Genomic DNA, 24,557 nt, shown 5'->3' with positions numbered 1-24,557 from the left:
ATTGTATCGGGGATGCCATAAATTTTGCAGAGGACGCTAAGAATTCTTCGTTCGTGCAGAGGCATATGACTGCGAATTTGTATGGAGGAAGAATGATTCCATATGACTGGGATATATATAATATAATATGAACATTATATATTGTATGTTTTATATGCCCCTTCTTAATCACAAGCTAGTTGTTATAGGTTAAGTGTTAATTGTCTCCATTTTCAGAATCCACGGTTAATAGATCTGTCATAAAAAGATATGCAAGACGACCTATATAGTACAGAACCTTCTTAAGCGTAATGTCATAAAAAGTAAAGGCTTTTAACTTGTGTCTTCACCATATTTAAGTACAAGAGGATCATGGGATTCTCTTACAGAAACGTTCAACAACAAAGACACTTTGAAAGACTTTCAAACCCTATCTACTTTCCCTAAAACTTAGGGTTATCTGACAAGATTTTGAGTGACGAATTTTTTTTCGTCGCGCAAGGGTTGTTTATTTTTTTTTTTTACTAGTGTCAAATACTGCGAATGGAAAATTTTTCAAAAAAGTGGATGGAAGGGGGGACTAGAGTTTATTGAGTCCCTTTTAATTACTGTGATCTAGTCCCTTTTATATAGGTCACATGGGTTAAAGGTTCCGACGCGTAAGATTAATGTTGATTCCATGCAGTGTAGGTGTAAATCATCCTAAATTTGAATTATATTTTTTAATTAGTTCATATTTATTGTTTAGGTTATTATTACCTTGTAGATGCTGGTTACACAAATTGTGAGGGATTTCTTGCACCCTACAGAGGAACGAGATATCACTTATCAGAATAGAGAGAAGGATGTGCACCTTGAACCATCGAGAATACTTTAAAATGAAACATGCATCAGCAAGAAACGTGGTGGAACGTTGTTTTGGACTTCTTAAGATGCGTTGGGCAATCTTAAGGAGTCCATCCTTCTATCCAGTACAAACACAATGCCGAATAATAACTGGTTGTTGTCTTTTACACAACTTAATTAGGAGAGAGATGTCTATAAATCCAATGGAGCAAGAAATTTATTATGATCCCCTCATTGAGAACAATGTAGATCATGGCATTATTGATACCATTGCCACACTCGACCAATGGTCTGCATGGAGGGATAATTTGGCTACTGAAATGTTTAATGAGTGGATGGCAAATAGAGCAATAGAACATAAGTATTTGTTGATCATTTGAGTGTACTTAAAAGAATTTTCGTGTTATTATTAAGAATTTTCGTGTTATTATTAATTTTGTGAAGTTTAGGACTATTTTTATGATATCTTCATGTGATTTTTTATTCTTATTTTTGTGTGCATTTTTTAATTAAATTTAATTATTTCTGATATTAAATCATTTTAATAAGCATTAAAATAAATTTTGTTTGAAGTCCAATGCCCATCCAGTCCATACTTGTACCAAATAACGGACTGGACTTTAGTCCAGTGCAGTCTAACCCAACTTAATGTACCAAACAAGTTATTAAAGTCCAACCTATAATCTAATCCAAACCAGTCCAATACTTCAAGACCAATCATAACCAGTCCAGTCTAACCCACTAAACAGGGCCTTTAATTACTGTGATCTAGGCCATTATTGGCTGTTATCTACTGAACTTTGGGGAATGTTGGATTTGCTGCCCACTAGTTATTTGTTTCGGCCGATCCTGAATATACTCGGACAAAGTTTATATGGTATCAATGTGAAGGAAAGAGTACCTATGATTCATAGACTTGCATTATCAAGGTTAACAGGTAGCCCTTCTACCTGTCAACACTACTGTTAGCCTTTCTAACCCCTTATTTGCACCCAAAGTCAAATAATAAAATTGCACACAAATTTTTCGATCTAAGATTGAAGCCACTGTCGGATGACTTCAAGCTTTTGGCAAGGGATCCCAGTCTTAATGTTGGTAATTAATCTCTGTGGTTTGTTTTTTTCCGGTCAGATAACCTCTCCTTACGGTTAACATTGATGCTACCGGCCGTTTTGTTGATGTGTATAAGTTGTACACATGTCCGAATATTATTGGCTCGTAGTACCAATTAGCAATGCTAGCTGGTTCTATAGTAGTATTGTATAATTTCTCCTCCCAATATCTTGTATTGAAAAAAATTAAAAATAAAATAAAACATTGCAGTTTCAAAACAATTTCATAAACTCTCGTTCCAATTCTATCTACTGATGCCATGAAATCTTTGATGTACCAAAATGTTACAACACAAAAAATAAAATAACACCATGAACCACAGTGCCACACACACCGCCGCTCCTACTATACTTCTATATTCTTGTAAAGCAACTCCAAAAACCCACCAAAATGTTTGCTAACACCACGATCTACATCTACCATAGAACCTGCAGCCAAACCATGTTGATGATAATGATGCTTCAGATTCCTAAGGTACCTAAGAAGATCCTCCACATCGCCAGAGTATTTTCCATAGTTATAAACACCCGACATAAAGTTGTCCACATTAGTACTAGTACCAGTTGAAGCAAGGAAAGCATTGTTCCAGGATTTGAACGTATCAAATTCAGATGATGCCAAAACTAAATTGACATGTTGGTTAATAGTTTCATCCGTTCTTTTACACTCATAATCGTCAAAGAGATTCATCCTTTTATCAGCGCTTAACAAAAAAGGATGACCCACCACTTTTTTGACAAAATCATCATAGCTGAAAATACCAACCAATATATATATATATATAAGAAAGAAATGAAGTAAAAAAGAAAAAAGATCGATAAAATAAAATAAAATATAAGAGATAGAGAACGTACCACAATTTCAAAGTCTTAGAATCTTTGACAAACTCAAAGAAGTGGTGACATTCCAACCAACTATTTTTGTTCTCCCCTAGAGATTGAAACACTTGGTCCAACGTCCATAAAATGTCCGAAATATCTTTTTTCTTCTCCATACATCGTTCATCATCACTTTTTAACTTATCCAAAGATCCCTCAACGTTGATTATCTTCAGACATTCTCTTATAAATACATAATTACTCCGCAAACGCAACTTACCATGATATAACCCATTGGAATGGATGCGACATACACCAGAAATCAACTTACTACAAATAGTACAAAAAATTTATGTCAAATACAATTAAAACTAAACAAAACTACTACGACCAATTTTAACAAAATATAACCACCTACCTTATAGCATTACGCCAAAAGTCGTTAAGACGACCATCGCCAGTCTTGATAGGTAGTTTAAGTTTATCATTATAAGCAATTCCCTTAGGCTTTCGCTTCGCCAGCTTCGTCCAATCTTTAAGATTGTGTTCGAAGCGATCATAACATAGACTCCATATTCCCTTCCTCAACTCTGTATCAGGAGGCAATTCGGAAAAGTCCTTTTGTTGGGAGAACAAATACGTCCACGGCTGTAAAACAACATCGTCAATAGTTGTACGAGTCCGATGAAATACTTCTTTTGCCTTCACATCAACATGTTCTCCAACAACTTTTACAAACGCCACATTCTGGACTTCTTTGCCGTCACGTTCAAAATATAAATACCCCTCATAAAATTCTTGAGAAATATTAGGATTAAACTTGAAACAGTACAAATAAACCCCAGAACAATGAAGCAAAAACGATGGAGTCAAAGAGAGATCCAGTCCACCAGCAGCTTTGATTAACGAGAGTGAAGCAATAAAATCAAAGAAGGTAAATTACATAGGGCTTTGAACTAAACCACTTCCTCAATTGGCTCTAAAACCCAATCTCACCAGAAAAAAAAAAAATCATAAAAAGGGTAACAAAAGAAACAACCAGGTAACACTAGGAATTTTTAAACGGGAAACTAAATAGAATACTAAATTAGAAAAGTAAGTGGTACATATATATACCATATGTACGCATATTCAAAAACAGCTAAGTTTTCATCATGTTTCCCTTAAAAATTAAAAACAATTATAAGTTTCCTGTTTTCTCTCAACAAAATAAAAAACAAGACAATTATAAGTTTCCTGTTCCTATCAAGATTGAGTAGGACATTATATAAATACATCACTTCACGGATGAAAGAAAAGCAAATTTACATCTTGAATAAATTCCAACCTTCAGCATATATTTATACCCACAACCAGCCATAATGAAACTCCCTTCTGCCGCTGCATCCCTAAACCCTAAATTCCCTTTTGCCTCAATTTAGCATTCAAATACCATGGCTGCCGCCGTTGATTCCACCTCGGGTCAAGACCATGCATTGACGTTGGCTTCACGCCAGGATGAGCTCATGCGCAAGACATCGAAGATCAAGAAATCTCTGCACAAGATATGGGAGATGGAGAAGTCACTGGGCGAACTGGCCCGGATATGGGAGATGGAGAATTCTCAGGGCGAACTGGGGGAGAAAGAGAAATATCAACCCACGCTTTTGGCCCTGCTCGATTTGAAGAAATTGATATCGAAAGAGCTTTGCCTACTACGCCCCAATAGGGCCGGCAGTTGCAAACATGGAGCCATTCATCCTTACCCAAGGTCAGTGCATGGCATACTAGTGGATTATCTTCTTAATTTTTGTTTCTCTGTAAAATGTTTGATGTTCTTGATTCGCATTGCAGTTTTTAAAAAATAAAAATAAAAAATATATAAAATTTTGACCTACCTTCATTTATTAATCTCTCTCTTCTCTATCCAGCTTGCCCATGGAGGGGATGACAGTGAATCAAAGGAAAGATAAATCTGTGTTTTTAATGGTAAGTTTCGTTCGGGGCAAATACACTGATGCAATATATGAAATTAAGTTCAAATTCGGAGGAGAACTTAAGGATATGGGAGCACCTGAACCTGTAGCCAAGTTCAGTAGTTTTAACGTTCGGGCTGCAAGGATTTTCGAACGCTCCCAACTATATGTATTTACAGAGGAGGGTTCGGATAAACTTCGCCTTAGGTCATTTGGAGGGTTTATCCTTAATACGAAAACTGGGAATTTAGATCCTTTGACAGAGTCTGCAGTAAAATTTAGGCCGCGTGGAACTTTTGTTTCGGCATATGGCACAGTTTATTTTCTTGAAGAGAGATGGCCCTGGATACGAAGTCAGAGTCTAGGTTTTGGGAAATACAATCCTGATAAGAAGGATTGGGTGCGAATGCCTTTGTTTCCATTTTCCTATAGATTTATCATGATGGTAACTGGTTATGCCGTTTGTTATAGCCTTATTTTGTATCAATTGTCTGACATGCATCGAAACTTGGATGTCGTTGCTTTTCACGTGGCTAGAAAGGATTGGATACGAGTGGAAGTTGACACTTCTACTCCTTTCCGAGGGAGGGCCGTGGTTGTAGGCCAGACTATCTATGCCATAAATTTGTATAATGCGGAGGAGATTATAGCATACTCATTGAAGAGGAAAGAAGATGATGACGGTGGTACTACATATTCACTGGTCCAACTGTTTAAATTGAACGGCCTTGAGATTGCGGATCCGCCATTGCAATTTGGTGAACTTGTGAGTGCCTATTTGGTTCATCTAGGGAACCAAGACTTTGTTCATGTGAAGACTGCCACTAACAAAGAATGTGATGAGGTTCAACATGTTTGTATCACCACGTTTCAAATTGTTCAAGGAAGAAGACATATGATTGAGACCTTACATTCAACGGTTCTTCCTATGAATATTGAGACCCGTAATTGGTTTAGCCTTAGGCTCTGCTTTACTCCGTAAGTTTGCTTCACATTTCTCGTATTTTCATCAATAACATTAATTTGTAGGTTGAATTTTGTTGTTTATGATGATTATGACTCTCAGAGAGTATGCGGATTATGAACCCGTAGAAGCAGAGAGTGCAGCTAGCACAAAGCAGCCAAAACAAGAAGATGAAATCATTCTGGATGAGAGTTCTTTTATGTGGGAGGTAAAATGAATGTGTTTACATGAAATTATTTTATTTGTTTAATGACCATGAATCAATAGAGACTGAATTGTTTGCATGTCTATAAGTGTTTTTATTAGCCTTTGAGTGTAATTGAGTTTTGCAGGAAGAAGCAAGCACGAAATAGCTGCTACACAGCATGAGAAAGCCTCCATGTAGCATGAAAAATCAATCAGAAAAAAACCCAAAGACTGCAAACGGAATTTTTTATTCTAAAAAGTGGATGGATAGAGGGATTACAGTTTATTGAGTCATTTTAATTACTGTCATCTAGGCCATTATTGGCTATTTTGTATTTGTTTTTGTTAAGGATATTGAATTAATGTTCCTTGTTTACTATATAAAATTATCCTTTGGTCACGTTTACTATTCAAAGATACTTGCTTGGAACATACTCTCTCCATTGTTAGGCTATCTTGAGGCTACAGCAGGTTTTATATCTCTTTGTTACATATTCTCTCTCCTTGTTTGCTACCATTTAATTCACCTGTATGTTACATATTCTTAAATTTGAATTTATTGATACTAGCATTTTTACTATTTTGTTTGGGTGTTCAAAGTAATTTTGATAAACAATTTATTGATCAGAACAGTGAAGAGAAAATTTTCGAAGATAATATTGATTTTACGGGCATTAATGTTTTTACTTGGAAGATTGCCAAAATTCTGGTTGATTTTGTTAATCGGTTAAAGATTCTAGGCAAAGACATTTACATTGTTAGAGGAAGTAAGAAGAAGCTAAGAATAATAAAATATTACGAATATCTTTTTATTTGGAAAGTGAGGTTTCAATTAGATGCTAAAAGATTCATAATTAATATGAGCAAGAATTACTGTTTTGTTGGCTTGTCACCGGGTGGCGTAGCGATTGAAAGAGAAAAATTAAACAAAGGATCGAGTAGTTTGTGCTTCAACCATTTGGTTTTGACGGAATTGGAATTTTCTTCCATTAGTTTTTAATTAAGTTATTATTGGACCATTGATTGATTGTCTTCTTTCGATTTGACGGTGCTGTTTGTGAAATTTGAGTGCTAGCTTGGGTCGAGTGACGTTTCTTTTTCATTAATTTTCCCTCTAATTTCGTTTTATATTAAGCAAAATAGGGGCAAGTGGGGGGAAAACTATATAGTCCGTAGACGTTGAGAGTTATGGTGGTTTGATTCAGGTCGATGAGATTACGGAGAAGAATGAGTAACTTAGGCAATAAAATAAACTCAGTACACAAGAGAGGAATGAGTTGGGCTACACTCTCTTTATAAAAATATACCGGATATAGCCGGTCAGCTATATTATTTTTATTATAGACCGGCCTGTCGTCGGTGCTCCGTGTCAAAAAATAGTATAGTCGGGCGGCTATACGTTTTTATTATATAAAATGAATCGAAGTATAGCGGCGCGGCTATACTATTTATAAAACAAAAAAAAATTGACTGGCATTGTCGCCTAGTTTGCCAACCGTCAAAAATAGTACAGCCGCGCGGCTATAATATTTTTAATAAAAACCCTGATTTAGCCTGACGGCTATACTATTTTTATTATATAAAAAATCCAAATATAACCGCGCGGCCATACTATTAATTTTTTCAAATGGTCCTAGTTCCCATCTCGTCACGTGTCAAGATTTAAAATTTAAAAATCCATCACCCAAAAAAGGGCAGGAAATGAAAAAGCATGCCGCCCGCCATTTTATTTGACAGGAAAAAACTGTACTTTGAAATAGCGGGAAATCCCCTTTTTATTCGAATAGTAAATATCAAAATTCCCAGTTTAAATTTCCGAAATCTTTACACGCCCAACAAAGTTTCATATCCCGCCACAAAACAAAACCACGATCCAAGCCACGCGTATTCCCAGACAACACCCACCATCGATCCCACTTTATCAACGTCTCAAAATCATCCAAACCCAAACCCAAGGATCAACGCCTTCACCCGCTCCCGCTATAAATAGACTCCTCCTACTCATCCCATTACCACACCGCACAATCATCTCACATTCTCTGTAACTCCATCTGCAAAACGACGCCGTAAGCTTCGAAGATGTCTGGCCGTGGAAAGGGAGGCAAGGGCCTGGGCAAGGGCGGAGCTAAACGGCACCGTAAGGTCCTTAGAGACAACATCCAGGGCATCACCAAGCCTGCGATTCGAAGGCTCGCCAGAAGAGGAGGCGTGAAGAGAATCAGCGGCCTCATCTACGAAGAGACCAGAGGTGTTCTCAAGATCTTCTTGGAGAACGTGATTCGCGACGCCGTGACCTACACCGAGCACGCTCGGAGGAAGACGGTGACCGCCATGGATGTTGTCTACGCGCTCAAGAGGCAGGGCAGGACCTTGTACGGATTCGGGGGTTAATTTTGTAAATTCTGGGATCGAATTTTAAACGGTCCAGATTCCGCGTTGTAATTTTTCGCTATGATTCGAAATCCAAGTATCTTTTCTTTGTTTGCATGCCCCCTTTCTGCAAAATAGTGTAACATTTGGAAACGGGGCTTCTAAAGGAATGATGAAAAAGATACAGGGTACATACATGTGTTGTGGAACCAGTATAAGTTTTGTCCCTGTCGAAATCTACTGAACTTTGGCGATCCTGAATTAGGAAATAGATGCAACTAGTGATGGATATTTCTGGCATAGAATTTACTCAGACAAAGTTTATGGTATCTATGTGAAGGGAAGAATACCTATGATTGGTAGACTTGCATTATCAAGGTTAACAGGTAGCCCTTCTACCGGTCAACACTTCTGTTAGCCTTTCTAACACCTTATTTGCACCCAAAGTCAACCTAAAATTGCACAAAAATTTTCGACCTAAGATTGAAGCAATTATGATCTAAAGCCACCGTCGGATTACCTCAAGCTTTTGGCAAGGCATTCCACAGTCCTAATGTTGGTAATTAATCTCTGGATTGTTTTTTTTCGGTTCAGATAACTTATCCTTATGGTTAACATTGATGCCATCGGGTACACATGTCTGAATTTTATTGGCTCGTAGTACCAATCAGCAATGCCAGCGGGTGCTACAGTAGTACTGTATAATTTCTCCTCCCAATAGCTTGTAATTGAAAATAAATAATAAATAAAAATAATACCAGTTGATGCAAGGAAAGCATTGTTCCAGGATTTGAACATATCAAATTCAGATGATGCCAAAGCAAATTTGACACTTTTCTTAGTATTTGCATCCGTTCTTTTACACTCATAATTGTCAAAGAGATTCATCCTTTTATCAGCGCTTAACAAAAACGGATGACCCACCACTTTTTTGACAAAATCATCATAGCTGAAAATACCAACCAATATATATATATATATATAAGAAAGAAATGAAGTAAAAAAGAAAAAAGATCGATAAAATAAAATAAAATGAAAGAGATAGAGAACGTACCACAATTTCAAAGTCTTAGAATCTTTGACAAACTCAAAGAAGTGGTGACATTCCAACCAACTATTTTTGTTCTCCCCTAGCGATTGAAACACTTGGTCCAACGTCCATAAAATGTCCGAAATATCTTTTTTGTTCTCCATACATCGTTCATCATCACTTTTTAACTTATCCAAAGATCCCTCAACGTTGATTATCTTCAGACATTCGCTTATAAATACATAATTACTCCGCAAACGCAACTTACCATGATATAACCCATTGGAATGGATGCAACATACACCAGAAATCAACTTACTACAAATAGTACAAAAAATTTATGTCAAATACAATTAAAACTAAACAAAACTACTACGACCAATTTTAACAAAATATAACCACCTACCTTATAGAATTACGCCAAAAGTCGTTAAGACGACCATCGCCAGTCTTGATAGGTAGTTTAAGTTTATCATTATAAGCAATTCCTTTAGGCTTTGGCTTTCCAGCTTCGTCCAATCTTTAAGATTGTGTTCGAAGCGATCATAACATAGACTCCATATTCCCTTCCTCAACTCTGTATCATGAGGCAATTCGGAAAAGTCCTTTTGTTGGGAGAACAAATACGTCCACGGCTGTAAAACAACATTTTCAATAGCTATACGAGTCCTATGAAATACTTCTTTTGCCTTCACATCAGCATGTTCTCCAACAACTTTTACAAACGCCACATTCTGGACTTCTTTGCCGTCACTTTCAAAATATAAATACCCCTCATAAAAATCTTGAAAAATATTAGGACTAAACTTGAAACTGTAAAGATAAACCCCAGCACCAATGACCTGGTTATGTTTATCATTTTCATCATGCAACGTTTCAACAAAATGAAAAAACTCTTTCTGATCCTTCATTATTTACCGAAAAGAATTCTCCACAATGAAAGTAATCTGCAATAAAAGATATAAACAAACAAACATTTAATCTTTTAATCAGCCCACAAACAAATAAAAAACTAAAATATAACTTAGAAACCATAAGGTAACCTTTGATAATCTTGGACAATGAAGCAAAAACGATGGAGTCAGAGAGAGATCTAGTCCACCAGCACCTTTGATTAACGAGAGTGAAGCAATAAAATCAAAGAAGGTAAATTATATAGGGCTTTGAACTAAATCACTTCCTAAATTGGCTCGAAAACCCAATCCCACCAGCAAACCCAAAACAAAAAAAAAAAATTCATAAAAAGGGTAACAAAAGAAACAAACAGGTAACACTAGGAATTTTTAAAGGGAAACTAAATAGAATACCAAATTAGAAAAGTAAGTGGTACATATATATACCATACACATATTCAAAAACAGCCATAAGTTTTCATCATGTTTCCCTTAAAAAATAAAAACAATTATAAGTTTCCTGTTTTCTCTCAATAAAATAAAAAACAAGAAAATTATAAGTTTCCTGTTCCTATCAAGATTGAGTAGGACGTTATATAAATACATCACTTCACGGATGAATGAAAAGTAAATTTACATATTGAATAAATTCCAACCTTCAGCATGTATTTATACCCACAACCAGCCATAATAAAACTCCCTTCTACAGCAGCATCCACAAACCCTAAATCCCCTTTTGCCTCAATTTAGGATTCAAATACCATGGCCGTCGCCGTTGATTCCACCTCGGGTCAAGACCATGCATTGATGTTGGCTTCACGCCAGGATGAGCTCATGTGCAAGACATCGAAGATCAAGAAATCTCTGCACAAGATATGGGAGATGGAGAAGTCACTGGGCGAACTGGCCCGGATATGGGAGATGGAGAATTTTCAGGGCGAACTGGGGGAGAAAGAGAAATATCAACCCACGCTTTTGGCCCTGCTCCATTTGAAGAAATTGATATCGAAAGAGCTTTGCCTACTACGCCCCAATAGGGCCGGCAGTTGCAAACATGGAGCCATTCATCCTTACCCAAGGTCAGTGCATGGCATACTAGTGGATTATCTTCTTAATTTTTGTTTCTCTGTAAAATGTTTGATGTTCTTGATTCGCATTGCAGTTTTTTTTTTAAAATATATAAAATATATAAAATTTTGACCTACCTTCATTTATTAATCTCTCTCTTCCCTATCCAGCTTGCCCATGGAGGGGATGACAGTGAATCAAAGGAAAGATAAATCTGTGTTTTTAATGGTAAATTTCGTCAGGGGCAAATACACTGATGCCATATATAAAATTAAGTTCAAATTCGGAGGAGAACTTAAGCATATGGGAGCACCTGAACCTGTAGCCAAGTTCAGTAGTTTTGACGTTCGGGCTGCAAGGATTTTCGAACGCTCCCAACTATATGTATTTACAGAGAAGGGTTCGGATAAACTTCGCCTTAGGTCATTTGGAGGGTTTATCCTTAATACGAAAACTGGGAATTTAGATCCTTTGACAGAGTCGGCCATAAAATTTAGGCCGCGTGGAACTTTTGTTTCAGCATATGGCACAGTTTATTTTCTTGAAGAGAAATATCCCTGGGTACGAAGTCGGAGTCTAGGTTTTGGGAAATACAATCCTGATAAGAAGGATTGGGAGCGAATGCCTTTGTTTCCATTTTCCTATAGATATTCCATGTTGGTAACTGGTTATGCCGTTTGTTATAGCCTGATTTTGTATATGTTGTCTGACATACATCGAAAATTGGATGTCGTTGCTTTTCACGTGGCTAGAAAGGATTGGATACGAGTGGAAGTTGACACTTCTACTCCTTTCCGAGGGAGGGCCGTGGTTGTAGGCCAGACTATCTATGCCATAAATTTGTATAATGCGGAGGAGATTATAGCATACTCATTGAAGAGGAAAGAAGATGATGACGGTGGTACTACATATTCACTGGTCCAACTGTTTAAATTGAACGGCCTTGAGATTGCGGATCCGCCATTGCAATTTGGTGAACTTGTGAGTGCCTATTTGGTTCATCTAGGGAACCAAGACTTTGTTCATGTGAAGACTGCCACTAACAAAGAATGTGATGAGGTTCAACATGTTTGTATCACCACGTTTCAAATTGTTCAAGGAAGAAGACATATGATTGAGACCTTACATTCAACGGTTCTTCCTATGAATATTGAGACCTGTAATTGGTTTAGCCTTACGCTCTGCTTTACTCCGTAAGTTTTCTTCACATTTCTCGTATTTTCATCAATAACATTAATTTGTAGGTTGAATTTTGTTGTTTATGATGATTATGACTCTCAGAGAGTGCGCGGATTATGAACCCGTAAAAGCAGAGAGTGCAGCTAGCACAAAGCAGCCAAAACAAGAAGATGAAATCATTCTGGATGAGAGTTCTTTTATGTGGGAGGTAAAATGAATGTGTTTACATGAAATTATTTTATTTGTTTAATGACCATGAATCAATAGAGACTGAATTGTTTGCATGTCTATAAGTGTTTTTATTAGCCTTTGATTGTAATTTATCATAATATAATTGAGTTTTGCAGGAAGAAGCAAGCACGAAATAGCTGCTACACATCATGAGAAAGCTTCCATGTAGCATGAAAATTCAATCAGAAAAAAACCCAAAGACTGCAAACGGAATTTTTTATTCTAAAAAGTGGATGGATGCAGAGATTACAGTTTATTGAGTCATTTTAATTACTGTCATCTAGGCCATTATTGGCTATTTTGTATTTGTTTTTGTTAAGGATATTGAATTAATGTTCCTTGTTTACTATATAAAATTATCCTTTGGTCACGTTTACTATTCAAAGATACTTGCTTGGAACATACTCTCTCCATTGTTAGGCTATCTTGAGGCTACAGCAGGTTTTATATCTCTTTGTTACATATTCTCTCTCCTTGTTTGCTACCATTTAATTCACCTGTATGTTACATATTCTTAAATTTGAATTTATTGATACTAGCATTTTTACTATTTTGTTTGGGTGTTCAAAGTAATTTTGATAAACAATTTATTGATCAGAACAGTGAAGATATTGGAATTGAGAAAATTTTCTAAGATAATATTGATTTTACGGGCATTAATATTTTCACTTGGAAGATTGCCAAAACTCTGGTTGATTTTGTTAATCGGTTAAAGATTCTAGATATAGACATTTGCATTGTTAGAGATAGTAAGAAGGGCTAAGAATAATAAAATATTACGAATATCTTTTTATCACCGGGTGGCGTAGCGATTGAAAGAGAAAAATTAAACAAAGGATAGAATAGTTTGTGCTTCAACCATTTGGTTTTGACGGAATTGGAATTTTCTTCCATTAGTTTTTAATTATGTTATTATTGGGCCATTGATTGATTGTCTTCTTTCGATTTGACGGTGCTGTCTGTGAAAGTTGAGTGCTAGCTCGGGTCGAGTGACGTTTCTTTTTCATTAATTTTCCCTCTAATTTCGTTTTATATTAAGCAAAATAGGGGCAAGTGGGGGGAAAAGTATATAGTCCTTAGACGTTGAGAGTTATGGTGGTTTGATTCAGGTCGATGAGATTACGGAGAAGAATGAGTAACTTAGGCAATAAAATAAACTCAGTACACAAGAGAGGAATGAGTTGGGCTACACTCTTTTTATAAAAATATACCGGGTATAGCCGGTCAGCTATATTATTTTTATTATAGACCGCCCTGTTGCCGGTGCTCCATGTCAAAAAATAGTATAGTCGGGCGGCTGTACGTTTTTATTATATAAAATGAATCGAAGTATAGCCGCGCGGCTATACTATTTATAAAACAAAAAAAACGGCTGGCACTGTCGCCCAGTTTGCCAACCTTCAAAAATAGTACAGTCGCTCGGCTATACTATTTTTAATAAAAACCTTGGTTTAGCCTGACGGCTGTACTATTTTTATTATAAAAAAATCCAAGTATAACCGCGCGGCAATACTATTAATTTTTTCAAATGGTTGTAGTCCCCATCTCGTCACGTGTCAAGATTAGTATAGCCGCCCGGCTATACTATTTTTATGTAATAAAAACTATAGTATCACTGCGGCCGTTCTATTATTGTTATAAAAAAACTATTTATTTAAAAAAAAATACCCGCCTTTGCTACGCGTCGGCTATACTCTAAAAAAACGACCACCCGCCTGCTTTTTATACGTACATGTTTCAAATTCTAATGCTTGCTGGTAAACGGAGCGGTGTTAATTCTCTTGATGGCATTGCATTTCTTCTTCGTAGGACTTTATTGCTAGGTCCAATGACAATGGGGATTTAGCTCCTGAGCTAAGGGCTTTTCTTCAGGGGTGAGTATTGGCCAGTGGAAGCTTACTTGGATGGAATAAGACAAGGACAAGAACATTACATGAACATTGTGAGGATTTTAGATCTTCTAGACCCCAAGCTGAGGGTAGCGATTGCGTACCTGCTGCACAAGGCAGGTGGATGTTTGGTGTCACAAAGGTTGAGAGGGCAGCTTGTTGAAGCTGTGACAAGGCTTGGTGATGGGATCCTTGATGTTGTGAGCCAGTGCAGAGAGCTCTCTGGCTGCTCTGGAGCGCCGTCTTCCTCAGTTTTTACATCATTAGCAAGATTGTACTTATTTTGGCTTTGATCTTGAAAGAAACCATCAACAAAGGTGTAGCTACATGCATGACAATACTAAGGAATATTAACCACGTAACAAGGTGCTTATTACCATTGACAAGTTCAAAAAGTATGAATTTAGCAACAGGGTTTCACATATGACAGTTTTTTTCTTCTCTCCATTTCGACTTTCACATAGCAATTCAAAGCATATATATGCAAGGCCAATACGACTGTTTTCGAACTGCTTCATTCAATATATATTTTTTTTAAAGAACTTGTCTCCCTCACCATTTCGGCTAACCTGCAAGTTTTTCCATTCATTCAACTAATTATTCCTCCCTCACCACTTCGACTAACCCCAAAAGTATTTCCATTCATTCAACATGTTTGCCCGAAATAATAACATTGGCAATGCATAAATTCTTCATAACCATGATAGGATGTCATTGGTTTTGTTGGATAATTAAAGTGAGTGGTAAATTTGGAATTTTGAAAAGTGTGTTAGGGTATAATGGGTAGAAAAATAAATTTTTGATAGGTTAGTTATCAAGCATTCTGAATACCACCTCTCACCTGAAAGTCAAGATGTGAGACCTACTTACTTATGAATTACTTGTTGTAAAGTAAATGCAAGAATCATAATTCAATTCATGATTTGAAGCACATCAATTTATTATTCTACATTACATTGTAACCTATTTATTTCAAAATTTTAACTATTGTATGACTAATGAATGTCTTTTTTTAAAAATTTTAAAATTTTAAAATCCCTCACCCAGAAAAGGGCAGGAAATGAAAAAGCATGCCGCCCGCCATTTTATTTGGCAGGAAAAAACGGTACTTTGAAATAGCGGGAAATCCTCTTTTTATTCGAATTTGTAAATATCAAAATTCCCAGTTTAAATTTCCGAAATCTTTACACCCCCAACAAAGTTTCATATCCCGCGACAAAATAAAACCACGATCCACGTCACGCGTATTCCCAAACAACACCCACCATCGATCCCACTTTATCAACGTCTCAAAATCATCCAAACCCAAACCCAAGGATCAACGCCTTCACCCGCTCCCGCTATAAATAGACTCCTCCTACTCGTCCCATTGCCACACCGCACAATCATCTCACATTCTCAGTAACTCCATCTGCAAAACGACGCCGTAAGCTTCGAAGATGTCTGGCCGTGGAAAGGGAGGCAAGGGCCTGGGCAAGGGCGGAGCCAAACGGCATCGTAAGGTCCTTAGAGACAACATCCAGGGCATCACCAAGCCTGCGATTCGAAGGCTCGCCAGAAGAGGAGGCGTGAAGAGAATCAGCGGCCTCATCTACGAAGAGACCAGAGGTGTTCTCAAGATCTTCTTGGAGAACGTGATTCGCGACGCCGTGACCTACACCGAGCACGCTCGGAGGAAGACGGTGACCGCCATGGATGTCGTCTACGCGCTCAAGAGGCAGGGTAGGACCTTGTACGGATTCGGGGGTTAATTTTGTAAATTCAGGGATCGAATATAAACGGTCCAGATTCGGCCTTGTAGCTTTTCGCTATAATTCGAAATCCTAGTATCTTTTCTTTGTTTGCACTTTGCCAGTAGCACTGAGTGGTTGTGACGTCCCATTCAATCCCCATCGCCATAATTTTGTTTTTTTTTTAAATTTTATGTGCCGGCAAAAAAAAAAAAACAAATAGTGTTATTGTGGGCCCGGCAATTTCTATACCGCTAAACTTTTCTGACGTGGCATAATTATTATTGTGGGTCCCGCTACTATGCCGACAGACTCCAATCCCATCGTTGTCGAGAGTTCAATCTTAACCCTGTAAACCCACCGAAGTCGGCTGGAACGCCACAACATTCCTCTCCTCTCTCTATGCCATCTCTCAGAGGCCAAAGATTTACGGTGGTATATCCGTAATCACTCGTATTGGGCAATGGGCATTCCGTGCGACGACGTCGTTGTGATCAAGGAGGGCAAGACTCCCAGCGAGCCTTCCGTCGTCACGGTCAATTGTCCCGACAAGGCCGGCCTCGGCTGCGACCTCTGCAGAATTATCCTCCAGTTTGGCCTTTGCGTTACCAAGGGAGGTAATTGATAATTCGATCTCTCATTTTCTCACCTTTTTTTTGGAATTTTCATGGTTGGGTTTGTGATTTTAAATTTTGGTTTGTGTGGTGTAGATTTTTCGACGGATGGAAGATGGTGTTATATAGTGTTGTGGGTTGTTCCCCATCACAGCTCGCTCAAGGTTGATTGGGAGAGCTTGAAGGATCGGCTTTCCTCTGCGTGCCCACCTTCGTGTTTCTTCTCTTTTTACCTCAATCAAGTCTCTAATGTCCCCACACCTCCTCCAGTCTATCTGTTGAAGTTTTGGTGCCATGACCAGAGGGGCTCACTGCATGGTCAAGATCACAACTTTCTCATTACTTGTTCTTGGGTTTTTTTATTTATAGTTTTTATTTTCTTTAAATTTTTATGCATCATATGTTTGAGTAATTTAGAAGTTATTGTTGTTTTGTGTACATGTAGATGTTACCAAAATCCTCTGTGAGCTTGAAATTCTGATTCAAAGAGTCAAAGTGATGCCCACCCCAGATGGCAGAGTTTTGGACCTCTTCTTCATCACAGATTGCCTGTGAGTTTTCCTATGCAAGGATTTGCACCTTCAGAAAATTGCATATCAGTATTGTAGTTATTAATTTTAGCAACCATAGTAATCAGGAACTATCCACCTTTACTTCAATTCTCGTATTTGTTTCTGTTCCAAGCATGCTTGACATTAAGGTGCCGGTGTTTGCTGTTTAATAGTTGTATGGATTGGGAATAACTCTTAATACATTGAGATTAGATGCCACTGCCAATCTTAAGATCTGTTGGCTGTGAGCCTTTTGAGTTAGTTATTCCCACAGTTTTAAACAAATGCATTAGCTTGGAAATACATAAGATGAATTGTATGATCAGGTTATGGTTTTTAACTCCACCCTTTTTGCTGGGACAACTACCTATGTATTCTGGCTTATTAGTGCTTTGCATTTCTTCTGGTAGCATTTTGATTCTTGGATATTTATTCTAACCAAACTTTGGAATTCTTTTATGTTTAATGAGAGAATTCGTTGTCCCAACAATCACTTCATAAGGGTAGCTTCTGAAAGTAAATAATTTGATGAAATGGTAATTGCTCAGAAAGGTTGGTTATACTTTGCAACAGTTATTGACCCCCATTATTTGGTGCCATATAATTTCAGGGACTTGTTACACACAAAACAGAGGAGAGATAACATATGTGAGCATCTGATGGCTGCTTTAGGAGAGTATTGTATCACCTGTGAGCTTAAGTTGCCAGGGCCTGAGTATGAAAGTCTGCAGGGAAATTCTTCTCTTCCACCAGCCATTGCTGAAGAATTATTTAGCTATCAGCTGAAGGATGAGGAAGCCTATCCAAAAGCTCTCAGCTCAAATATGGGAGCAGTCAAAAAGGCTAGTATTACAGTGGATAACTCATTGAGCCCTGTTCATACGGTGCTGCAAATAGAGTGTGTTGATCAAAAGGGCCTCTTTTATGACGTTCTGAGGACTTCCAAGGATTGCAATATTCAGGTACTTTTTCATGGTGTGTTGGAATATAGTTACTAAGTACCATTATTTGGTGCTTGCACCTGTAGATGTTTAATTAAAAGAATCTTCAGTTTTGCTTTTCAGTGGTCATAACTACCCCTATTGAATGTGTCTTTTGTGTTAGAATACTTATATATGTTTGCAATTTAGAACTGATAGAAGTCTTTGTTGTTTCTCATTTAGATCGCTTATGGTAGATTCTCTTCAACTAAGAAAGGCTTCCGAAATTTGGACCTATTTATTCGGCAAACAGATGGAAAAAAGATTGGGGATCCCGAAAGTCAGGTTGCATTGTGTTCTCGTTTAAAGGAGGAGATGGTTCACCCATTGCGAGTGATCATTGCCAACAGGGGCCCAGATATCGAACTCCTAGTTGCTAATCCAGTTGAGTTATGTGGAAAGGGGAGGCCCCTTGTGTTCTATGATGTTACACTAGCACTAAAAAAATTGAGAGTATCTATTTTTGCGGTAAGAATTTGTTCTGAGTTTCCTGTCATTTTGTGGCATGCCCCCTTTCTTTATCTCATTTTTTCATTGCTGATGTGTAGGCTGAAATTGTAAGGCATTCAACTTTAGATTGCCAGTGGGAAGTCTACAGATTTCTTCTGGATGATAGTCGTGAATTTCCATTGTCCAGCAAACAAGCTAGAGGTAAGATTGTAGAGAAAGTTAGAAGAACATTGATGGGGTGGTGAACTGTTAATTTTCTCCCCTTTTGAGGATTGCAGTCTTCCCATCTAGTGAGTGTGCTGTACAGCAGTTCCATAAAAATAGTTATAGTTATCTGCACTAGAGGAGTGTAGAGTCTCTGCTGGCTATTTTAGGATGATGTTCACGGTTGTGTACTAGGTCACTTCAGTGAGACTGCAGAACTATGTTTGTAGCTTTTGCCGCAAGGCTTGCCGTCCTGCATATGTACTTCTGTTTTGTTCAAGTTTGGAACATATGTGTATGTTGTATTTTCATCTTCCAACTGCTTATATCGAATGGAAATGTAATTTCTGTTTTCTTTGTATCCTGAGATGTGTTCATCTGAAAATGATGATTTTTGCTGATTTGGTGGTTGTGGTTCATACCGTAAGGGGTTCTTTGCTGAATGATTTAGTTGGGTTCGCTAGGCCCAAACTATTTGTTTGGGTCTTTCATTCTCCTCCATGTTTCTACTCACCACACCCAACCCAATTGCCAAAAAAATTTCCGGGTTTTTCATATTTTAGATTTTCTTTTCAATTTTTATTCCATAGCTTTGTAAAAAAATTAAAATTTTCAGCAGGCAAGGAGAATGGGAAGAGGTTATTTGCTCTTTAAGTTTATTTTAAGAAAAAAAAAGAAGAAGAAGATAAATGAGTAACATTATAGATTTGATGGCTATATAAAAGTGGGTTATTTTTTCTACAATAGAATTTTGAGAGTTGAAAGAAACTTCATGCCTATTCATTGAAATAATTTTAAACTTAAAAATAACATTTATTGGCCTTTGGAAAGGTGGCAATTTGCAAACACTAACTCCAAACACAGCCTTACGACGCACGTACACATGGAGGTAAGCTGTGCCGTCGTACAAATCACGCTCATCCTCGTCGAGAAATGAAGAAATAAATGCGCTGCTCTCCGCTTCCAAATCCCCAATTCCTTTATTCTAGGGTTTCCTCCTCATCTTCTGCTTCATTTGCATCTCAACGTTAGCGGTTTCCCTTAGACATGAACTAAGGTACTTACTCTTCCCTTAGACATATATTGCATGTGTTTGTGTATTTGGTTTTGAGTTTTGAAGAAATCGCTCTGCCAGTGAATTTAAGAGTATGCTTTGTTTTCTCTTCCTTTTTGTTCTTGGGAATACAGCAGACAGAGATGAAATTAAGAAAACAAAGAGCTCTTTTTATGGTGCTGTGATTAGAGTTTTTTATTTTTTTATTTTTTTTATTTTTTATATTATTATTATTATTTTTTAATGGCTTCAGAGAAACTTTCGAATTTGAAGGTGTTGGTATATTGTAAAATGAAGTTTGAAGGTTGAGATTCATACGCTTGTTAGTTTGAGTATAAACTCTGTTGGTCAGAACTTAGAATTTTGTTAGAATCCAGATTGGAATGATTGTGAATGGTCCTGGTTTCTTGTAGTTATTTTTTGTGGTTGTATTAGCAGTTTGGAGATTCGTTGGGCAGGGGGTTGCTGCTTTCGGGAGCTGGGGCTTGTTTTGGATTCTTTTCTTCCTAGAAAAAGATATTGGTAAGATATTTCCTTGAAGGTTTACTTGGTGATCTCTAACATGAGTCTGAATAGAAGCCAAAGCCCAGAACGAGGCAAGAGGTTCCGCAGCAGTGAACGCACATCTTACCGTGATGCCCCATATCCTAGAGAGCGCCGCAGTCATCGGTATCCTATCCCATTTAGCGTTCTAATATTTTGTTTTTACTGTGCTTACTTTTTGAGTATGTATTTTCTTAATGCTATTGTGATAAAAATTTGATTGCTAATGAATCACAGTTTTCGTATATAGCACCCGAACTTTGATTTCTTGATATTTGAACTCCATAATTTTGTTAAAACTAAGATAGTCTATTGCTACTTCATCTTTAGTTTCATATCACAATTGATTATTCTGTTGTTGTCCAGGCAAGATTATCTTTGCAATAAATGTAAACGGCCAGGGCATTTTGCCAGGGATTGTTCAAATATGACTGTCTGCAACAACTGTGGACTTCCTGGGTGAGAATGTTTAATTTCTGCCAAACCTTTCATTTTTCATATAAGGTTTAGAATTGTAGAAAATAGGTAAACATGGAGAACCGCAAATCCTGATAACCAATTACTAATAGTTCTGTCTTTTTTTTGCGGTAAGTGTTTTTGATATTCAAGTCCTATATATTGTATCAGCCACCTTGCTGCTGAATGCAACTCAATAACTATGTGCTGGAACTGTAAGGAGCCTGGACATCTTGCAAGCCAATGCTCAAATGATCCAGTCTGTCATATGTGTGGTAAGATAGGGCACCTGGCTCGGGATTGCGCGAACCCTAGTCATCCAGCCCATGATGCAAGACTATGCAACAACTGTTACAAGCCAGGTCATATTGCAGTGGATTGCACAAATGAGAAGGCTTGCAACAATTGTCGGAAACCTGGTCACCTTGCTCGCAACTGCCCCAACGAACCTGTTTGTCACACCTGCAACATAGCAGGTCACATTGCCCGACGGTGCGCCAAGTCAAGCCGGGGACCAGACATCGGCGGCCCTTTCCGCGACATTATGTGCCGTAATTGTGGGCTGCCAGGCCATGCCATCCGAGAGTGCGTATCCATTGTCATCTGCAACAACTGTGGTGGAAGGGGTCACCAAGCTTATGAGTGCCCTTCTTCTGCCTTGATATGTGGTCGTCGTGGCATCCGTAAGTATTGACCACCTAATGGGTAGAGGTCTCATTTGTAGGATTGGCTTCTCAAGTTGTGCTACAGCAATTATGGATCTATCTATTCTAAATTTCAGCCATATGTCTCTTCTCACACACTCTTTTGTAGTTAATGTAGGATATCTTCCTTCAAAATCCGTCATATGATATAATGTGTGAGATGATTTTCTTAACCAATCTGAGACTCTACAGTAGTGTCGGTCTTGGCCATTGGAGCTGGAAATTTGGCCTTCAACATAAGTTGCTGGGCTGTTGCTTGGGCTTTTGAATGAAAATTTCATCATATTTTCATGGCAGAAAGAAAAGTAAAAGACTAGTTTAAAGTTGCTCTCAACTAACCACAAGGTGTGGTGTGATTGGCAAATTGCTACTTCCAGTTGGCGAGCAACCTGGTGCTTGAATGGCAGGGGTTCGAAACCCGTTAAAAATACTTTGTGGTCAGGGACAAGTCGAACTCTAAGGCCCAGTTTGAGATTGCTGTCATTTTTAAAAAAAGTTGCTTATATTGTGTTTTGAAAATAATTAGCTGTAAAGTAAAGCATCTCTATGTTTGGTAAACAATGTCTTGAAAGTGATGTTAGTACAAAAAGCAGTGTCAAAATCGTTTGGTAAATTTTAATATAAAATTATTGTAACTGTGAATAATGACTAAAATAAAAATGATGTTAAAAGTGTTATGTATCATATGTTGGTAGTGGTAGTGATGGAGTGGAGGTGGTGGTGGTGATGAAGGTGGAGTTGGTGGTTGTGGTAGCGGCAGCATGGTGGTGGTTGTGGAGGTGGTGGTGGATGTGGAGGTTTTGGAGGAGGAGGTGGTTGTGGTGGTGGTGGTAGTGGTGGTGGTGGTGGTGGTGGAGGTGGAGGTGGAGGAGGTAGCGGTGGCGGTGGTGGTGGAGGTGGAGGAGGTGGAGGTGGTGGAGGTGGTAGCAATGGTTGTGGAGGTTGTGAATGTGGTGGTGCAAGTGGTGGAAGTGGAGGTGGTGTCATTTTTTAAAATGAATGATGGTATTTTGGGAATTAAAATTTTTTATTAAAGGTTCATCTTTGCTTCTTTTGAAAGCAATTTTGAAAAGCAACTCAGAGCCTGCTTTTAAAAGCTATTGTCAAAAGGCCACAACTTTTAAAATAATAGAGATATTTTATTTTTACCAAACACCTTAAACAGCTTAATTTTAAAGTGAAGTAGGTTTTTGATGAAAAAAGCAATTTCAAACAGAGCTTCAGTAGGGATTAATCATTAATCCTACCCTTAGAGTGTGGGACACCTCATGGTACTTTGAAAAAAAAAAAAAAAAAAAACTCACTCTCAATTGCGCTTCAATTGACCAGTCAATGCGACGAAGAGATACAACCATTTTCAAAGACTGCAATACAAGCCCGCAACTTTATTTATTCCATCGACCTTTAAAATTTCGAACACTACAATACAACCATTTTCTGAGAGAGCGAGAGAAGAGAGAGAGAGAGAGATGTGCACGTTAGAGAGAAAAGGCAACATCTTCATCCTGACGCTAACAGGCCCAGGCGAGCACAGGCTCAACCCCACTCTCATCGACTCAATCCAATCCGCACTAACCCAAGTCCGGGCCGCCGTGACCACCACCTCCGCATCGTCGTTACCGGCAGCCTTAATCACCACCGCACATGGCAAGTTCTTCTCCAACGGCTACGATCTCTCCTGGGCCCAGTCCTCCCAATCCCGGACCTACCTCATGGACGCCAAGCTCCGGTCCCTCGTCTCCGACTTCATCTCGCTCCCCGTGCCCACCATCGCCGCCGTATCAGGCCACGCCTCCGCCGCCGGGTTCATCCTCGCTCTCAGCCACGACCACCTCCTCATGAGGCGAGACCGCGGCTTCATCTACATGAGCGAGCTCGACATCGAGCGCATTTTGCCGGCTTGGTTCTTGGCTCTGATCGAGAGCAAGGTCGGTTCGCCGAGGGCTCGGCGCGACCTGATGCTCAGAGCCGATAAGGTGACGGCTGACGTGGCAGTGAAGAAGGGGATCATCGACTCGGCGCACGATAGCGCGGAGGAGACGGTTGAGGCCGCGGTGAGATTGGGGGAGGATTTGGTTGGGCGGAAGTGGAATGGACACGTGTACGCTCAGATTCGCATGGACTTGTTGTCTGAGGTTTTAGATGAGATCCGAGGGGATAACGGTACTAGCATGAGATCGAAACTGTAGCTAATGGGTCGAGTCGGGTGGGGATATTGGACATTTTGGGCCGATACGGGTCGTGGAGTAGATGAATTTAATAAATCTGGACTGGTCTGCTTGGCCCAACATGCTCAGTTTTCTACTTTTGTCTTACAATTTATGTGTTGAGGTCGTTCTATGTTGACCTCCCAAACAAAAAAGGTTATTGTAATATTTATAAAATAATATATAAAAAGATGGTTATCCAGTCGAATATATTTTATTAATACAAGCGCTATTGAAAAGGAGGATTTTTTCCCACATTGTCAACGTGTTAAAAAATTCAAACATAAGACTATTGATTTGCGAACCAAGACTCTTTCCGCTAGTCTAGAGGTAGTTGATTTGTTAAGTTATCGAGTTAGCGAATTCAAATCATAATCGATTATAAATTGAAAGTCCCAATCCATATTTTATTAACTAAATCGAGTTCCAACTCGTATGTCTTGTAAAATAAACAATAATGATAACATCCGACTTTTTTGTTTTGACCCTTAAACTTATTTGATTAACGAGAAATCAACAACTAACCACGCAAAGCAAAACAAC

At 38.3% G+C, this 24,557-nt stretch overlaps 7 protein-coding genes across 9 annotated transcripts; all 7 read left to right on the top strand.

Moving 5' to 3' along the window:
* Nucleotides 1-4,150: 4,150 nt before the first annotated feature.
* Nucleotides 4,151-6,170, top strand: LOC117618368. Its single transcript, XM_034347951.1, has 4 exons — nt 4,151-4,506; nt 4,667-5,689; nt 5,778-5,883; nt 6,008-6,170. Exons 1-4 carry the CDS (start codon nt 4,190-4,192, stop codon nt 6,026-6,028), a joined length of 1,467 nt encoding a protein of 488 aa, XP_034203842.1. The 5' UTR covers nt 4,151-4,189; the 3' UTR covers nt 6,029-6,170.
* Nucleotides 6,171-7,859: 1,689 nt separating this feature from the next.
* Nucleotides 7,860-8,502, top strand: LOC117617673 (histone H4). Its single transcript, XM_034347152.1, has one exon. It carries the CDS (start codon nt 7,941-7,943, stop codon nt 8,250-8,252), a length of 312 nt encoding a protein of 103 aa, XP_034203043.1. The 5' UTR covers nt 7,860-7,940; the 3' UTR covers nt 8,253-8,502.
* A 2,388-nt stretch (nt 8,503-10,890) lies between these two features.
* LOC117617670 lies at nt 10,891-12,900 on the top strand. Its single transcript, XM_034347147.1, has 4 exons — nt 10,891-11,233; nt 11,393-12,415; nt 12,504-12,609; nt 12,749-12,900. Exons 1-4 carry the CDS (start codon nt 10,917-10,919, stop codon nt 12,767-12,769), a joined length of 1,467 nt encoding a protein of 488 aa, XP_034203038.1. The 5' UTR covers nt 10,891-10,916; the 3' UTR covers nt 12,770-12,900.
* A 2,978-nt stretch (nt 12,901-15,878) lies between these two features.
* LOC117617674 (histone H4) lies at nt 15,879-16,367 on the top strand. Its single transcript, XM_034347153.1, has one exon. The coding sequence runs from the start codon at nt 15,961-15,963 to the stop codon at nt 16,270-16,272; it is 312 nt and encodes a 103-aa protein (XP_034203044.1). The 5' UTR covers nt 15,879-15,960; the 3' UTR covers nt 16,273-16,367.
* Nucleotides 16,368-16,497: 130 nt separating this feature from the next.
* Nucleotides 16,498-19,451, top strand: LOC117617671 (ACT domain-containing protein ACR9). The gene is made up of 6 exons (XM_034347148.1): nt 16,498-16,868; nt 16,962-17,183; nt 17,311-17,416; nt 18,027-18,378; nt 18,580-18,864; nt 18,945-19,451. Exons 1-6 carry the CDS (start codon nt 16,715-16,717, stop codon nt 19,089-19,091), a joined length of 1,266 nt encoding a protein of 421 aa, XP_034203039.1. The 5' UTR covers nt 16,498-16,714; the 3' UTR covers nt 19,092-19,451.
* Nucleotides 19,452-19,874: 423 nt separating this feature from the next.
* On the top strand, nt 19,875-21,984 carry LOC117617672 (cellular nucleic acid-binding protein-like). Of its 3 annotated transcripts, none has more exons than XM_034347151.1 (4): nt 19,875-20,107; nt 20,563-20,773; nt 21,014-21,106; nt 21,275-21,984. In XM_034347151.1, exons 2-4 carry the CDS (start codon nt 20,667-20,669, stop codon nt 21,795-21,797), a joined length of 723 nt encoding a protein of 240 aa, XP_034203042.1. In that variant the 5' UTR covers nt 19,875-20,107; nt 20,563-20,666; the 3' UTR covers nt 21,798-21,984. The 3 variants fall into 3 exon arrangements, with proteins under 3 accessions (XP_034203042.1, XP_034203040.1, XP_034203041.1); XM_034347149.1 differs by having other exon boundaries at nt 20,543-20,773; XM_034347150.1 differs by having other exon boundaries at nt 20,540-20,773.
* Nucleotides 21,985-23,171: 1,187 nt separating this feature from the next.
* LOC117618722 (enoyl-CoA delta isomerase 1, peroxisomal) lies at nt 23,172-24,235 on the top strand. Its single transcript, XM_034348427.1, has one exon. It carries the CDS (start codon nt 23,277-23,279, stop codon nt 23,994-23,996), a length of 720 nt encoding a protein of 239 aa, XP_034204318.1. The 5' UTR covers nt 23,172-23,276; the 3' UTR covers nt 23,997-24,235.
* The last annotated feature ends 322 nt before the right edge of the window (nt 24,236-24,557 follow it).

The sequence above is a fragment of the Prunus dulcis genome, chromosome 2 (assembly GCF_902201215.1).
Source record: "Prunus dulcis chromosome 2, ALMONDv2, whole genome shotgun sequence".
NCBI lineage: Eukaryota > Viridiplantae > Streptophyta > Magnoliopsida > Rosales > Rosaceae > Prunus > Prunus dulcis.
Note: the sequence above shows the minus strand (reverse complement) of the source record. Positions and strands in the feature narration are given on the sequence as shown.

What these genes read in the sequence shown, in the direction of transcription:
- LOC117618368 (XM_034347951.1), top strand. Translation starts at nt 4,190, where the DNA reads ATGGCTGCCGCCGTTGATTCCACCTCGGGTCAAGACCATGCATTGACG. An exon ending in GCCATTCATCCTTACCCAAG is followed by an intron (nt 4,507 to 4,666) that starts GTCAGTGCATGG and finishes TTCTCTATCCAG; the next exon opens with CTTGCCCATGGAGGGGATGA. An exon ending in AGAGTTCTTTTATGTGGGAG is followed by an intron (nt 5,884 to 6,007) that starts GTAAAATGAATG and finishes TGAGTTTTGCAG; the next exon opens with GAAGAAGCAAGCACGAAATA.
- LOC117617673 (XM_034347152.1), top strand. Translation starts at nt 7,941, where the DNA reads ATGTCTGGCCGTGGAAAGGGAGGCAAGGGCCTGGGCAAGGGCGGAGCT.
- LOC117617670 (XM_034347147.1), top strand. Translation starts at nt 10,917, where the DNA reads ATGGCCGTCGCCGTTGATTCCACCTCGGGTCAAGACCATGCATTGATG. An exon ending in CTTACGCTCTGCTTTACTCC is followed by an intron (nt 12,416 to 12,503) that starts GTAAGTTTTCTT and finishes TATGACTCTCAG; the next exon opens with AGAGTGCGCGGATTATGAAC. An exon ending in AGAGTTCTTTTATGTGGGAG is followed by an intron (nt 12,610 to 12,748) that starts GTAAAATGAATG and finishes TGAGTTTTGCAG; the next exon opens with GAAGAAGCAAGCACGAAATA.
- LOC117617674 (XM_034347153.1), top strand. Translation starts at nt 15,961, where the DNA reads ATGTCTGGCCGTGGAAAGGGAGGCAAGGGCCTGGGCAAGGGCGGAGCC.
- LOC117617671 (XM_034347148.1), top strand. Translation starts at nt 16,715, where the DNA reads ATGGGCATTCCGTGCGACGACGTCGTTGTGATCAAGGAGGGCAAGACT. An exon ending in CCTTTGCGTTACCAAGGGAG is followed by an intron (nt 16,869 to 16,961) that starts GTAATTGATAAT and finishes TGTGTGGTGTAG; the next exon opens with ATTTTTCGACGGATGGAAGA. An exon ending in TTCTTCATCACAGATTGCCT is followed by an intron (nt 17,417 to 18,026) that starts GTGAGTTTTCCT and finishes ATATAATTTCAG; the next exon opens with GGACTTGTTACACACAAAAC.
- LOC117617672 (XM_034347151.1), top strand. Translation starts at nt 20,667, where the DNA reads ATGAGTCTGAATAGAAGCCAAAGCCCAGAACGAGGCAAGAGGTTCCGC. An exon ending in AGAGAGCGCCGCAGTCATCG is followed by an intron (nt 20,774 to 21,013) that starts GTATCCTATCCC and finishes GTTGTTGTCCAG; the next exon opens with GCAAGATTATCTTTGCAATA. An exon ending in AACAACTGTGGACTTCCTGG is followed by an intron (nt 21,107 to 21,274) that starts GTGAGAATGTTT and finishes ATATTGTATCAG; the next exon opens with CCACCTTGCTGCTGAATGCA.
- LOC117618722 (XM_034348427.1), top strand. Translation starts at nt 23,277, where the DNA reads ATGTGCACGTTAGAGAGAAAAGGCAACATCTTCATCCTGACGCTAACA.